This window comes from Perissodus microlepis, chromosome 17 (genome assembly GCF_051167445.1).
Source record: "Perissodus microlepis isolate ML-2025 ecotype Zambia chromosome 17, ASM5116744v1, whole genome shotgun sequence".
Taxonomy (NCBI): Eukaryota; Metazoa; Chordata; class Actinopteri; order Cichliformes; family Cichlidae; genus Perissodus; species Perissodus microlepis.
The window spans coordinates 11,643,054-11,658,008 of NC_140477.1; the positions used below are offsets into that span (position 1 = coordinate 11,643,054).

Here is a 14,955-nt window from a genome sequence, read left to right on the forward strand (position 1 = left end):
TCAATCCCAACAAAGACTATTTTCCTTTGTTGCACGAAGCGATCCACTTCGTTGTTTCCTCTCCAATGAGCCCCCTCCTTGACGTGGGCTCTTTGGTGGACTACTTTCAAGTCTATACTCATCCTTAGTTCAGCGATCTTTTTCCATAGATCTGTATGGGCCACTGCCTTTCCCTTGGCACTCTCAAATCCATTCGCAAACTGTACAGTCAGGTGTCGTTTTCTCTTGAGGCTTTTGCGGGTCATTGACACCTCTGCCCCAGTGTCTACCAGGTATGGAGATCCATCCACTAACGTGTAGATTTCATCCCCGACCCAGTAGGCATTGTCCAGGGTCACCCGCGCCTCTAGAGACGTCATTTGCTTGGCCCTCCGGACGTCACCCAGTGGGCTTCCCGGAGAGCGTCTCGTTGTTCTGATGTGAGTTTGCTGTATTCTTCTGGGGGCAAATACCCCCCTTTCTTTGCAGGCGCCGCTCGTGGCCCTGACTCAGGTGGTTTTGATGGGCTGACCTGTGATCTCTTAGGCGGTCTTCTGGTCGGTCCAGGAGTGGCTGGTCTAGGTGTTGGCTTTTCTTCTTTGACAGGCTGTTTAGCCCCTCTCTTCCTTTTCCCTTCATAGAAATTCTGCTCCAAGTCGTACTTTTTCACCTCAACTTCCAATTCTCGGGTAGAGGTCATGTCAGCTGGCATCCTTACAAAGGTTACCTCTCCTCTTCTCCCTTCAGTGATGGCTCGTAGGGTCTTAACATACCTCTTCGGGGGGATGGAACCCTTCAGCATGTGCCATACCTGTGAGAGTGTCTGTCCATTCTCCAGTCCAGCTCTGCCGCGTGCGATCAGGAACTCCTCGTCATCCAAGTCTTCCCGCACCAATCTTTGAAAATGTTTGACTGCTGGTTCCCTTGCATTCAAGGGCTGTGAAGTCAGGTGTGTGAGCCACAACCTCCTGGCGCTGTCGTTACTGGTGCAGCTCTCTACCAGAGGCCATACCTCTCTTAAGTACTCGGTTATACTTTCCTCTTCCTTTTGTTCCCGAACCAGGTTCTTCAGTTTCTTAAATTCTGGAAACTCTTGCGTCTCAGTTAAGGTGGTCAGGCCACTCCCTCACTGTTCTTCCTTAGGTGTAGGGTGATGGATAGCCGGCTCCAAATCTTCTTCTTCTTCTTCATCCGAGAAGTCTCTTTTCATTTTCTCTAAGATTTGCTGAGCAAAGTGATAGGCTGCCTTCAATGTTACGTTCCACCACCTTATCCAACCGCAGATATTTTCTTTGCTTTTCGTCTCTTTTGGACTGGATATCACCACCACCATCTCTTTATCGCAGGTCTTGGGCGAATAAAACTTCTCTCCTCGGTTTATTGCTTCCTCAATTTTCTCACTCAGGGTCTCAGTGTCCGTTTCTTCATTCATCCCTTTAAGGTGCGCCCGGACTGACTCGTGCCAAGAGTTAAAGCCATTTCTGTAGGGTATCACTCGGTAGAGTTTCTTGTGGGTTCCCTCTGTCCCTCCTGTGGCCTCTGGACTTGAACCTTCGCCCAGTGATGAGGGAGAGCGCCCTCCTTCCTCGAGGGTCTGCTCCTTTTTCTCCATTCTCCTTAGAGTTCTTGGTCTATAGTCTTTGTCGTCTTGAGTTGCTAACCTCTCAAAGCCTCTCTTCGCGCGCTGAGTCAGGGATGATTGGTCAGCTGCCTGGTTGCTCTACGCTGTCCTCCGGAGTTTGGTCAATCCTCCTTCGACGTTGCGTTACTCCTGCTGGCCGCGCAGGTCTGACGATTTCCCTCCTCAGAGTTGGTCGTCTTGATTCGATGCTCGGGCAGATGTCCTCTCCACTGCACACCTCCTCTGTGGCAGTAGCTCACTGCCTGGTGCTCGGGTCGACGTCCTGTCGGCTGCACACCTTCTCTGTGGCAGTAGCTCTCTGCCTGGTGCTCGGGTCGACGTCCTGTCGGCTGCACACCTTCTCTGCAGGCTGGTCCTCACTGCCCCTCTGGGTCGTCTCAACAGCTGTCAGTGGTGCTCCTTCTCCTGCTTCTTTGTTAGTGGACTCGATTCTCCTCTCGAGCCCACCCAGGGACGCCAAGCTGTTAGATCCCAGTTACCCCTGTACAGGTGGTCTGGACCGGCTCTCCATCCTTGGGGTCAGAGTCCCTTAATCCCTACGGGTATTACCTTGTTAGGTGATGTTGAGACTAGTTTAAGCCGGTGGCGAGGAGACTCGCTCAGCCTCTAACTGCCTTCGTTTAAGCGCCCGCCCTGCACTACCTCTGACTCTATGCTCTCATTGGCAACCTTAATGAAAGATATTTGTCAGCCACACTTATTAACGGCAGCTCTCCTCTAATGATCTATGGCACTTGTTATTGTGCTGAGTAAAATTTAGTGACCTGGACAGTAGGTCCCAAGGATGTGTTATAATGACTGACTAGAATAACCTATAAGACCCTTAAATCTGATGTTAGGAGTTAACACACATACCGTTTACTGTTTTAAGGAAATAACAGAATGAATGTCCACAATTCTGACTTTGAATACAGATAGATAATTTTTATTAAAGCAAGATTTCAGCAGGGGTTAGCAAACAGCTTAATTGCAATTTAATCAATCAAATCCAAATAATCAATTTATCATACTATAAACCCTAACTATTCTGTTGCTAAATGACTACAACCGTCGTTGAGGTGGGTCTTCTTTTAGGAGGGAAGATCATCGTGCGCACTGATAGAATCCAGCTCCCCGCTGTGTTGGCCGATGTCCAAAGGAAAGATAAAGTGTAGCCCAGTACAAGGCTCCCCGTCTTCACCTTCTTGACTCCAATCCTAACTCAGCATACGATGAGTAGGCAGTTCAAAATTCATAATTCAATCAGTCGATCCACGGTGAAGGGTTATGACTTCTCCTCTTGCCGTCCCTTGCTCGTCTTCTCACCGCGGATCTTCAGTCTCTTCTCAACCTACTCACCGGCTCGGGACTAGAGGAAAAAGCCCCTCTCCAGTGTTGCCAACTCCCCAGTAAAGAAAATCGCTATTGGCTGTCCTAAAAGTCGCCTAAAAGAGTGTCCTAAAAGACGTCATCGCCTAATTTGCATAATTGGTCATGCTAATGTAATTGTAACCTACGTTGTTGGAGAGAGAAATAACATCGTGGAAGACACATAAAGTGAGTAAAAAACGTCCTAAATGCAGTTAGAATTTATTTAGAACTACAAATTAAATTTCTTTTAGCAATTATTGTTTAATGTCACAATTCCAACCCTGCTCCTTTATCCGGGCCTGGACGGGCACTCTGGTGGAGTTACTTTGTGTGTGAGAGTGTGTGTTTATAAGTAGTTTTAAACCTTGTGATCCACAAAACAGCATAACAGTGAAGGAAGAATTGACTGCGTTACAGTCAGTGCGGGAGCAGCGGCTTCGCTCATGCGCGATTCATTTGCCGTTTGGACGCACAGGTGTGAACGTCTCCTGCCTTGATAGCAGCTGGGGGAGGACTATCCTCCGCCTGTGAGCGCTTTGGCACGGGTGAGGTGCCCAAGGCAGCACCGCTGCTTGTTGAGAGTAAGAGCGATACGCGTTTTCACGTCAAAAAGTCGTCATAAATAAGTCTCCAGTAATACCAGAAAAAGTCACCAGATTTGTCGCTAGTCGCTTTTTAGAAAAAATGTCGCTAAGGGGGTCTGAAAACTCACTAAATATAGCGACAAAGTCGCTAAGTTGGCAACACTGCCCCTCTCCGCTTTTGCCTCCCCTCTTTATACACCTCTACGGACCTGTCCAGACATCTTCCGGATGGAAACACCATCTATGGACATGTCATGTTCCTCCTTAGGCCCCTTTGACGCACTTGCATGACTTGCAGTTTTGGTGCATTTCTTATCTTCCACTCCACTCAACAATACTGCAGCTCAATTTCCCTAATAACTCTTAAGTTTCATACAGACAGAAATGACTTCTCCTTTTTCTCATGTCTTAAGGACCGTTTAATTCATACACAGACATTATGATTTTTTATTAATCTTTTAGCAATGCAATGCATACATAACACTTTTTATTTGATTCTACGCTTTAACAAACAAAACAACTTCCCTTATTTCCATCTTATTTCCTTCTACTCCTTTTTGAGTGTTAAATTATAATCATGGTTTTTCTTATGTTTGTTTCATGCTTTTCCTTGTTGTCATAGTATTTCAATATGTTAAAAATAAAGCCACATTACTACAGATTACATTCCCTCTAACCTCCCTAAATAAATCTTCATCATTCTTAATAGGCTTTATCCTATTACCTCTCTTTTTATCAGACAAAGGGCCTTGAACATTAATACAGCACATATGAGGCTGAATGGTCCAGCAGGGGGCAGGGGCCTAGGAGACAGCTGTGCAGCTTTTCCTGACACATTTTCTAAAAATTAATGGCCCGAAAAAATAAGCCATGCAGACTGTAGGCTGCAGCAAGCAGAAGGTGTCACTGATATATTCATAACAACTAAAGAAAATAAGCAAGTAAATTTCAGTGAAATTGTAAGATGAAAAGCCTTACATATGAGTATGAGCAGCCTGGGAAGTTTACATGAAACATGTTAGGTGCAGATTGAGTACGCGAAGGATGGGAAAAGGGAAAAATTTGCCCTTCTTAGTGTGTAGCTATAAAACACCACCATCAGCACCATTTCAACACTCATATTCTTAAAGAAAACCACAAAAAAATGCATATTCCTTTTTTTATTGGATTCCTTTATTCAACTTGTTTATTGATAAGTTGGATTCATTGTTTTTTCCCCCTCTTATTTATCTTTCACAGTTTATTCCAGGTGGCAGATAAAACTGGTTCTAGTCCAACAGCAGTCCTGATTTATTTTACCATGCTGAGGCAGGAACATGTCATAACTTCAATGAGCGGACAAGGAGCAAGCCAGAGTAAAGCAAAATGCAACGCCTTCAAGAAGTTTGGATTTCTTCATCTTTTTATATCAAATGTACTCAGTCAAGGCAGATAAGACACATGTACACGGCAATTAAAACAAAACAAAACAAAAAAAGCTTTGCATAACATTGAATATTTAAATGTGTAGAAAAGCTGTACTTTATGGACACATCTCAATCCAAACACAGGGGTGTGGGAAGGCAAACTGTATTTACACATGATTATTTCCGTTTCAATGATCTTCGACTAGTGTCTTGGAATTTTAAAGATTTCCTTTTAATACCCTTTGGGGGTTGCATAAAAATGTCTTCCTATTTGAACTGAGGATGCAGATAGCAAAACAAAAACTCCTATACACAGTGTCATTAAGTTGTGCAGTTTCTTAGCGAAACTATTGATTAGATTGATCAGATCACAACTGGTTTAATTAGTGTGCTAGCTGACCCACCTTACTATTCCCCTTACACACAAATGTGAAGATTTCACAAGCAACCTGAACTGCTCTGAGTCCTGATTTGCAGTACTAAACCCTCACTATGACAACAAAACACTGTTTTCCTAGCAGAAGATATCATTACCATGAGGAACTGTATTACAGAACTAAGAGCTAATCATAGGTTTCACTTTGTCATCACATGGAGGTGTCTAATTTAAAAACACTGCAGATAAAGCATGTAACCTTTCTATGACAAGGGTGTTACCAGTGTGCACTGCAGCCACACATACTGGCGCTTGATGGGAAATGCTGGACGGAGACAGGAAAGAATATGCTAACAATACTGCTTTTGTGTTTATGCTGTGATGCTCTATTTTAATTGCACTTTTTTCAAAAACCTCAGAGAATGCTGTCTTTTGTTTGACATTTTAGGAAATATATATATCATTTGTGTCCTAAAGGTACAATCAGCAGCAAGTTACCTTAGCTTAGCAAAAACACGCAAGCAACCTTTGTCCAAATGCTACAAAGCTCATAGGCTAGGGCTATAAAATTGTATCTTTAATTTGTTTTCCTTTTTTTTTAAGTACACAGATGACCAAAGATTAAATTTGAGTGTGAGTTGACTATTAGTGGATTTAGTTTAGTTACTTTAGTTGTTATTTCTGAGCTACAGTAAGTTAAGCTAATCTAAGATACATTTACAGCTAGTGCTACTTAGCTTGGGTTAGTAAAAACAGTTAAAAAAAAAAGTTAAATTGGTTCTGTCAAGTCTATCTGTGAAGTGGTTTAATTGGCTCTTTGGTCTAACTGTTACAAAGCACTTTTTTTTAAATTAGATTACTTTTTAAAACTTTTTCTTTAATGGTTATCTCCCTTACATTGTTTGTTGCAGAAACACCATTTTCACACCAAAGTGACTTCCTCTGTGTGAGGCAATTACTTGCAATTGCAATCTAGGAATAGTTTAAGAGTAAATTATTTCATAATTTGTTGCATTTTTTGAAGAAACACAGAAACAATAAAATTTTTAATACTAGGGGTTTAAAAAAAAACAAAACCCAAACACAGATCTGTAAAGTCACTTTTTGGGTCGGTTAACGTAAAAGAACATTACATATAAATATTATTATTAGCTGTTATTCTGACCACTAGCCATCTCTTGTGAGTAGTGCTAAGCAAAATTTAACAGATTTTTTTCAGTTACACAGAATACAATCACAATGGTACATTTAAGTGCTGTGTCACTGACACAAGTGTAAGCAACTTGACAGCTGACATGTTGATTAAACATGATCCGACTGGTTGATTTATGTATGGGAAACCCAAAAGTACTTCTAGCGCTAATTAAGTTTCCAATCACAATGTAAAGTTGCTCTTGTCTTCCTCTTTCTCACATACACATACTGATGGAAATTAGTCTACAGCATCAGACCCTGACAATGATTAACAGAAAGGCCAAGTGGGTGTTGGATTTTCAAAATAAAAGTCAGCTATGTCTTAACAGTAGACTAATATGCTTTAATATATGTGTAATTTACAAAACAAAAGCCCTTAATTCTTTTATAAAATTAACAACACTGATAATTAAGAGTTTTAGAATAGAGTTTATCAAATTCATTGTGCCACATTTTAAAATTGGAAACCTATTTCATTAAAAAAAAACAAAAAAAAACAAAACTTTTTAGGATGCAAGCATCATGCATTTTCTCCCTATAATGTTTTTACCCCCAACTTTCTGCAGTAAGCAACAGACCAAGTCTAGTATTGTTGCTACTTCAGAAATTGCACAGTTTAGTTTCATCTTGGGTAGTTAAATGGGACAAGTTGTGATTTTGCCAGGGATATGTAGCTGTATGCTAAGCTACTAGTTACACTTTGCTGTAGATAAATATTTACTCCACAGAAACCAAGAAAATTGTTTTAAATTATATTTCTCATAGATTTCTTACAATTAGTGATGGAGTCCCCTCAGTTTAGTGAAATAGGTGTTTTAGTACAGGGATAGCTAACTGGTTTCAGACCTGCAATTTTGCTAATGGACACATATTATCATTCACTTCACTTTCACAGACGAGTGCAGCTTTGCTTATAGTGTTTTCACTTGCTCAAATCACTCATAGTATCAAATGAAAACTTGCATCACAGCATAAAAAGTCTGGGTACCAAATGCACATAAGTATTCAAAGATCGTCATGCTTTCCTAAAGTTCAAATATCTCACATATCATTCATTCACTACATTGGACAGGAAACACAACATGAAATAAAGGTGCAAATATGAAACATCCCAATAGAAAGTACAAGAAAGTAATAAATCACATACCTAGACCAGCGCTAATTTCAACCAAATTCAAAGTCTTATAGAACAACAGATGTATTTTGACTAGACATTTTTTTTTCAAATTATAACATGGTCTAGCTATGTGTACAACTCATTTTAAGTTACATTTACATATCATCAGCCATTATTACATATCACATATCGTCCAACTGATCCAAATTTAGCCAAGAAAATCAAGATACATGATTAGCATTAGAAATATCCCTTGTTTAAATTATTATTTTCGCTTTAGTAGAGCATAAAGGCACTGGACCTTGTTCAGTGTATCAGAGTGGACAAGAACATAAAGCACAAACCTATGAACATAGTTCAACTTTGACTCAGAGGAATATAGTATTGTGGTACAATACTCCATGCACTTTCCAGTTAGTCATCCTTCGTTGCTAAATAACAGCATGTCATGATCACATTTATCACTCTCAAATAGCATTTACAGCATTTTTAAGAAACAGCTCTTTCAAAACAACTACACCACTTTCAATCTGCAAGGGCTGCAAGTCCACACAAACATATGCCGTGTTGGCTTGTGTGTCAGCAGGTTACTTTTCCCTTGTGCAAACAAAAAGAAAAAGAAACTATTCTAACAGGCTCAGTTATTCCTGTGCTACAATGTAAAATGACAATAATGGCATGAATAAATCACAAAACTTACCTCATAAGTTCAGGTAATAATAAAAAAAACAACAACACTGATTGAAATGTAATTTAGTGACAGGATTTTTCTGTCTCTTTCTGTCACGCCCTCACTCAATTCAACATCATGTATCAAAGAGACCACTGTTGGCACTTCACAAGTATAGTACAGTTACCAAGAGACGACTTCCAGCAGCCCCTCTGAAGAAATGCACTGGCTGTGCATTTTTCTTTTTCTTCTTTTGGTCTACGAGTTCTGCTAGCAGTTGAAACGTACCAAAGATTCAGTCATTGATGATTAGAGTCAAATAAAAGGTGAGGTACTTATGTGTGTGTGTTCATTTTGTCTAATTAGCAAATGTTCATTTTTGCTTATAGATGTTTTCCCCTTGACAATGAACCTTAAAAAAAAGAATTGTCATAGTCCTGAAAAATCCCATTTGGCAAAGAAAACCATTTGAACACCAGGTTAAAATGCATCTTGGCTAAACATTCTAGGGAATATCGTACTTAAGACAACATTTCTAATGGCTTTTACTTTGAACTAAAGCTCTATTTGGCACCCCAGCGCTTGTTTAAAGGAAAGCAGAGAAAAATCCTTCTATAAACACAACTTTTAATCTTCTTTCTTCACCCCCCCCCCCCCCCCCCCCCCCCTCGTATTTGGGGTGCAACGATACACAAAATTCACGGTTCGGTTCGATACTTTGGTGTCACGGTTCGATATTTTTTCAATACAAAAAAATGTTCATGCTTTTTAATTTGTCATTTATTAAAATTATAAATATATATTTTAACTCAAAAGTACAGTTTTGAAATTTAATGTTGCTGAAACAACAAAATAATAATAATAAAAAAAATCTATCTGATCGAGAAATCACTCATCTTTAGAAAAGAGTTTATTACAGAGAAATGTCTCTTTCCAAAATAAAAGCTATACTATACGCTTCTTCTGGGCTATATTCTCAGCAACATATTAAACATATCAGGTCCCCATAAGGAGAATCACGTGCTAACAACTGTCTAAATGACTCGGGTAAAGTTTGTGGCATGCGTGCTTGTTGTTTTTGTCTGCTTCCACTTGTCTTTGCACTAGGATGATGTCGGCGTAAATGTGCAGTCATGTTCGTTGCGTTCCCACTAGTGCTGTCAGCGTTAATCTCGTTAAAATGACATTAACGCCATAACGCGGCAAATCTCCATTAACGAGTTACCGCAGATCACCTGTGCGTGGGGCTGGACGGCGTCAACACGTTAACAAGCTAACTGTGCTAACGCACTAGTTCCCACAAATTGAGCATTGCGTGGCACATCCGACATACTGTTTTACTTTTGTCCATGACGCGCTTACCATCAGGGTCATACGTCACATGAAAACCAAGATAGTACCAAACGCCAGATCTGAATGAGGGTGAGGGAGCTTCAATTTCGGGTAGCGTTGAGGCGGTTGCATGTTGCAACGAGCTTAGCTTCTGTCTTGCTAGCTTGCGCTGCGCTCAGTGGATCTGCACTCCACAGTGCAGCCTAGGCGGAGTAGTCGAACGCAGATCCACTGAGCACTCAACACAGACAGCATCGTCAGAAGAAAAGTTGATAAAATAAATAAAAAAATTTGTATTGTTCGATACATATGCGTACTCAACCGAAAGCACTGTATCGAACGGTTCAATATCGATACGAGTATCGTTGCACCCCTAGTGTATATGTGTGTGTGACTTCTAGTTTTTTCCCATGTTCCCCTTGGTCCTGTTCTAGAAGACAGATTCATCAAACACTGAATCTAACTGATTAAATAAAAGATGGGAAACTCAGTTCTTGGCTCTAGAAAGGATGATAACACTTAGTTCAGTCAACTCGGAGCATGTTCACCCTGAGTTAGACATGTATGTGAGTGGTGGAAAAAAAAGCCCTCCTTGATCAAGCTAATGATACCATGATCTATCCTGGCAACAGGGACATAAACAGCAGAGCACCTGTTTTAATCCAGCGTACTCTGAAGTATGAATATGTATCAAGAGTCATCTTATTCACCTCAGCACTCAATTGAGTTTTCGTTATTAGATAAAGCTGACATCCTTAGCAGAAATTTACATTTAAATTCAACAATAAAAGATGTAGCTTGACGAGGATAAAATGCAGATGACAGCAAGTGAAGCTAAGACGTTTTAATGATGGACTTCGGACCCTCGGAAACTGAATTTGGTAATCTTCAGTGGAAGAGAGGTCCAGGTTCAAATATAAAATTTTTAGACTATTTAAAATCTTGGCCGATGGCTTTTAATGACTCAACTTCAAAGTTTACCTTTTTCCCTTCCTCTATTAAATTTAGCTTCTATTCAAGTTACTAGGAACTACCATTATCTCTAGTCTTTTAGTCTTATTTGTCCCCCTTTCCGCCCTCCACTTCTTTTATTCTTGATTAACAAAGTCCCAGAGGGGAATGTGCTCCAGCTGCCCCTTCTGTCAGTTACACACAGTCAGTGCACAAAATCCATCCCCCAACCATCCACTCCCATACTTTCACATGTATTAGTCCCAGATGATGCTTTCCATACAGACACTCAACCATGCACACATACACAATTTCAGAAACACAGGTAGATATGGCTAGTTTCAGGAATGTGTAAATATGTTATGCTGTGTGAGTGCGTGCCTGCATGTGTCACTGTGTTCCTTTTTCCCTAGTGTGGCTCATATGGGTGGAGGACATTCTCATAGTAATTAGGGATCAGCTGGGCTAGGGTGGGGGTGGGGATTGGGGGTTTACAGCAGGAATGCGTAGGGAGACAGATGGAGCTGTGTGCAATCGCTTCACTTTTCAAGGTGCTCTAACTTCCTCCTTCCTGAGGGGTGCAACGTCCCACCCTCACACGAAGCGTGCCGCTTTTGTGCAGATGCCAAAGCTGGACAAACTCCTCAGGCATGGCATGGAACCATTTATAGGGCAGGATGTTGTCGTAGTAATGGTGGCTGACCGGTCGCTGATCCAGGTCGACGGAAAACGGCCAGAAGCCGTAGGTTGTGACTTCCTCACACAGTCCTAGGGCTAAACTCACCAGGAAGAGCCCTGTGGATAGGCGCCTGGCGTGCACACCGTGGGATTTCCAAAATTTACCCACTGTGCGTAGGAATTCAGGGTTGGCAAAAAGCATGGTGAGGTTGGAGGAGGAATCTGCCAGTGTGTAATATGCGCGCAGTGATGGATCTGTGCCAGGCCTCATGGAAAACGCAGGCATGTAGATGTAGCTCGAGCCATAGACCTTCATACTATCCACAAAATCTTTTCTTGACCACAGAAGGCTCTGAAATCTGAGTAAGAGAGAAAGATAGATAAAAAGATGACTGTATAACTGTATACCTTAGAGTCATCGCTAACCTGGTGACTTCTCTGCAAACTAAAAATTGCTTTCTTCAGTTGCTTTCTCTTTCTGCCAGTTGTTAAAGGAAATGACCTTGCTATGCTGGTGCAAAAAATCTATAAACTACAATGGCCTATTGGACTAACACTCGTGACCACTTGTCAGCAATTTAACATTTAACAGCTTCGAGTAAACAGACAATGTGACAAAGAAAAGAAAAGGCTTTGTACTACTACTGCTATTACAAGTTATTATTTATTTTGATGTATTTTATGTTTCTTTAAACCCTGATTACAATGCCTCGTGTTGCTTCTGCAAATATTCTACTTATTGTTTAGTAGCTCTGGGCTGAGTTGTTCTTGTCTTATGCATATTACAGCTATAATTTGTGTCTTCTGCAAAACCCATATGTAAACTCTTGCATATCTCATGCCTTCACATTCATTCCACAACTCAGTCCATTAGTCTTTTCCATCTGTCTGTGCCTGGGTCCTCAGACGGATGCTTTCCTGTCCCCATCTACAATCTGTGTGATGATCCAAGATGGTGGCGCGGAAAACAGTGTTCCTGTCTTTGTTTTGCTCTTTTTCTTGTTTTTCACAACACTGATATAGTCGTGAGCTCCTTCTCAAAATCAAGAGAAGCAAATCCACTAACTTTTTAATCACAGAAGAGCTACGAACCACACTGACGAACTGCAGCTTCGGAGGCATCTACCATCGGCGACCCCCGCTACTACACCTCGCCCACAGTGGAAACGTCGGGGCATCTACCATTAGCGACCCCTGCCACAAGACCTCGCCTACAGTGGAAACGTCTCAGGCGGTGCGAGAGGAGACAAAAGAGGGGTAAGCGCTGAGGCATCCGGAGCAGGCTAGCGGCTAATCCACACAAACCCGCTATTCCCACTATTGCACTGTTCAACGTGCGCTCCCTGGACAACAGGCTGGATCATGTACACTTACTTCGGTCCACCTTGAAGTCAGTGAGAGAGTGTTGTGTCTTCGTCTTTGTGGAAACTTGGCTTAACAATAAGATTCCCGACAGCGGCATTCAACTCGACCGGCTAACATGCTTTCGAGCCCCCCCCCCAAACATACAAACTCTGACCCACCACCATTGCCCTTTCACTGACTGCCCCACACGAACTTGCCCACAATCACTATGATTGTCTTGGACACTGCTGTTTAAATAATTGTATAGTATTGTATTGTGTTTTACATAAGACTTTTATTTTATTTTATTGTGTGGATGCTTTAAGGCATCCACACTATTGTTTTCCTGTTTCTCTTTATTGTGTGGATGCTTTAAGGCATCCACACTATTGTTTTCCTGTTTCTCTTTATTCTTTATCTTTGTGTGGATGCTTTAAGGCATCCACACTATTGTTTTCCTGTTTCTCTTTATTCTTTATCTTTTATTCTTGGTGCTTCCGTACACTTTTCGCCGTGGAACTACTTCCACAATTTTCAGCCGATTTTCGCCGTTCAAATTTTAAACTATTCTGCTATTTTTGCTAATGCCGGCTATATCTTTTGGTATTTTTCACTATTATACTTTTTAAAATATTCCACTTTTTTCCTTTAATTTGTCCCATTGAAATGAATGGGAAACTTCCGCAATTCTGCTAAAACTTTCTTGTTTTTGCAACTTAACTACTTCCTCATATTTTCACGTAGAACAACCATTCAAACTTTAAAATGTTCACAAATTATTGGGCTATTCAGGTATAAATCAGCTTTTTCAAATCTTTTACCGTTTTACTTTTATGCCTCTTAAAGTTTTGAGTTGCAAAATTTTGATTTTTCACAAAATACATGCGTTGTTATGGTTGCTATGCACTTGGCTTCCAGTGTGCCACTCTAGGTTTAGCAGTCTTCTCTTCATGTCCGAACAACTGTTTGCTACTTGCTTAATTTTCACTCAACTTCCACAAATTATACATCAAAATGTAGGTATTTTTGCTGGCTTTCAGAAAATGTCACCATCATTGTTGTGAGATTTATAGAATTTTCACAAATCTCCTCAGACCAACACAAAGTCTCAAAACTCTCCATAGAAAGTCAATGGAGAGTTTGTTCAAAATCACCACTGGATTTCTGTAATGAGAGGCATATTCGAATCGTCATATCTTCTTAACGAAGCGAAGTTCAAACATGAGGCTTGTCCCCGTATATCTTCAGACACTCCTGACGCTCACAATTCAAGAATGTTTTTCTCACCTATTACCGTTCTGAAATGAGTTGGACTTGTTTGAGGGTAGGAAATTCGTCCTTCGCTCAGATTTCTTCAGATTTCAAACTCTGGAAATGAACCACTTTTTTCTCTCGTCATATCTTTTTCATGGATTTCCACAGAGACCTGAAAATTTCCATGATTGTTCACCAAAGCCTGCTGTCTCTTACGGTGAAAGAATGATATTGATGCTCCAAATAGATTTAGAGTTAGAAAGCGTTGTTTGAGGGCAAGTCAAGGCAGTTTTTGCTTTGCTCTACTCAGTTATGGTGCATTAGAAGTCAAATATCTTTAATAATTCATATTTTAATGATAAATTGTCAACACTGGAAGATTCCCCCATCTCTTCTGAACAAAACGGTGTAAGAATGACCGTTCTAGCCCCTACGATTAGGAAATTATGGTCATTTGTTTGAGGGGAGTCGTCATTATGAGAAATAGACTGCAAAAATCCTGTGTCTCTCTGTGCTGCCTGCACCTGTTTTGGCGGGAAAAAGTGCACAGGCTCTCTGATTGGTGGATTCAAATTCAGCAGCTCCCAGCCTGCTTGACTGAGCTAGAAACTTGCTTCTCTCTCCCTCTGTGTGTGTGTGTGTGTGTGTGTGTGTGTGTGTGTGTGTGTGTGTGTGTGTGTGTGTGTGTGTGTGTGTGTGTGTGTGACAGAGAGAGAGAGAGAGAGCCTTTTTATGGGATGATCTCATTGTAAGATTCAAATTCAATATATTAAGACTGGTTGACTGAATTGGACCTTGTGTGTGTGTGTGTGTGTGCGCGCGTGTGTGTGTGTGTGTGTGTGTGTGTGTGTGTGTGTGTGTGTGTGTGTGTGTGACAGAGAGAGAGAGAGAGAGAGCCTTTTTATGGGATGATCTCATTGTAAGATTCAAATTCAATATATTTAGACTGGTTGACTGAATTGGATCTTGTGTGTGTGTGTGTGTGTGTGTGTGTGTGTGTGTGTGTGAGAGAGAGAGAGAGAGAGAGAGAGAGAGAGAGCCTTTTTATGGGATGATCTCATTGTAAAGATTTAAATTC

General features: G+C 41.0%; 1 protein-coding gene across 1 annotated transcript in view; it reads right to left on the reverse strand.

Annotated features, from left to right (window-relative positions):
• Positions 1–4,706: 4,706 nt before the first annotated feature.
• st8sia1 (ST8 alpha-N-acetyl-neuraminide alpha-2,8-sialyltransferase 1) overlaps positions 4,707–14,955 on the reverse strand; it is a 54,967-nt gene continuing 44,718 nt past the window's right edge. The window contains exon 5 of the mRNA XM_084910504.1: positions 4,707–11,638. Coding sequence (XP_084766630.1) covers positions 11,158–11,638 — 481 coding nt within the window. The 3' untranslated portion in view covers positions 4,707–11,157. The remainder of the gene's footprint in view (positions 11,639–14,955) is intronic.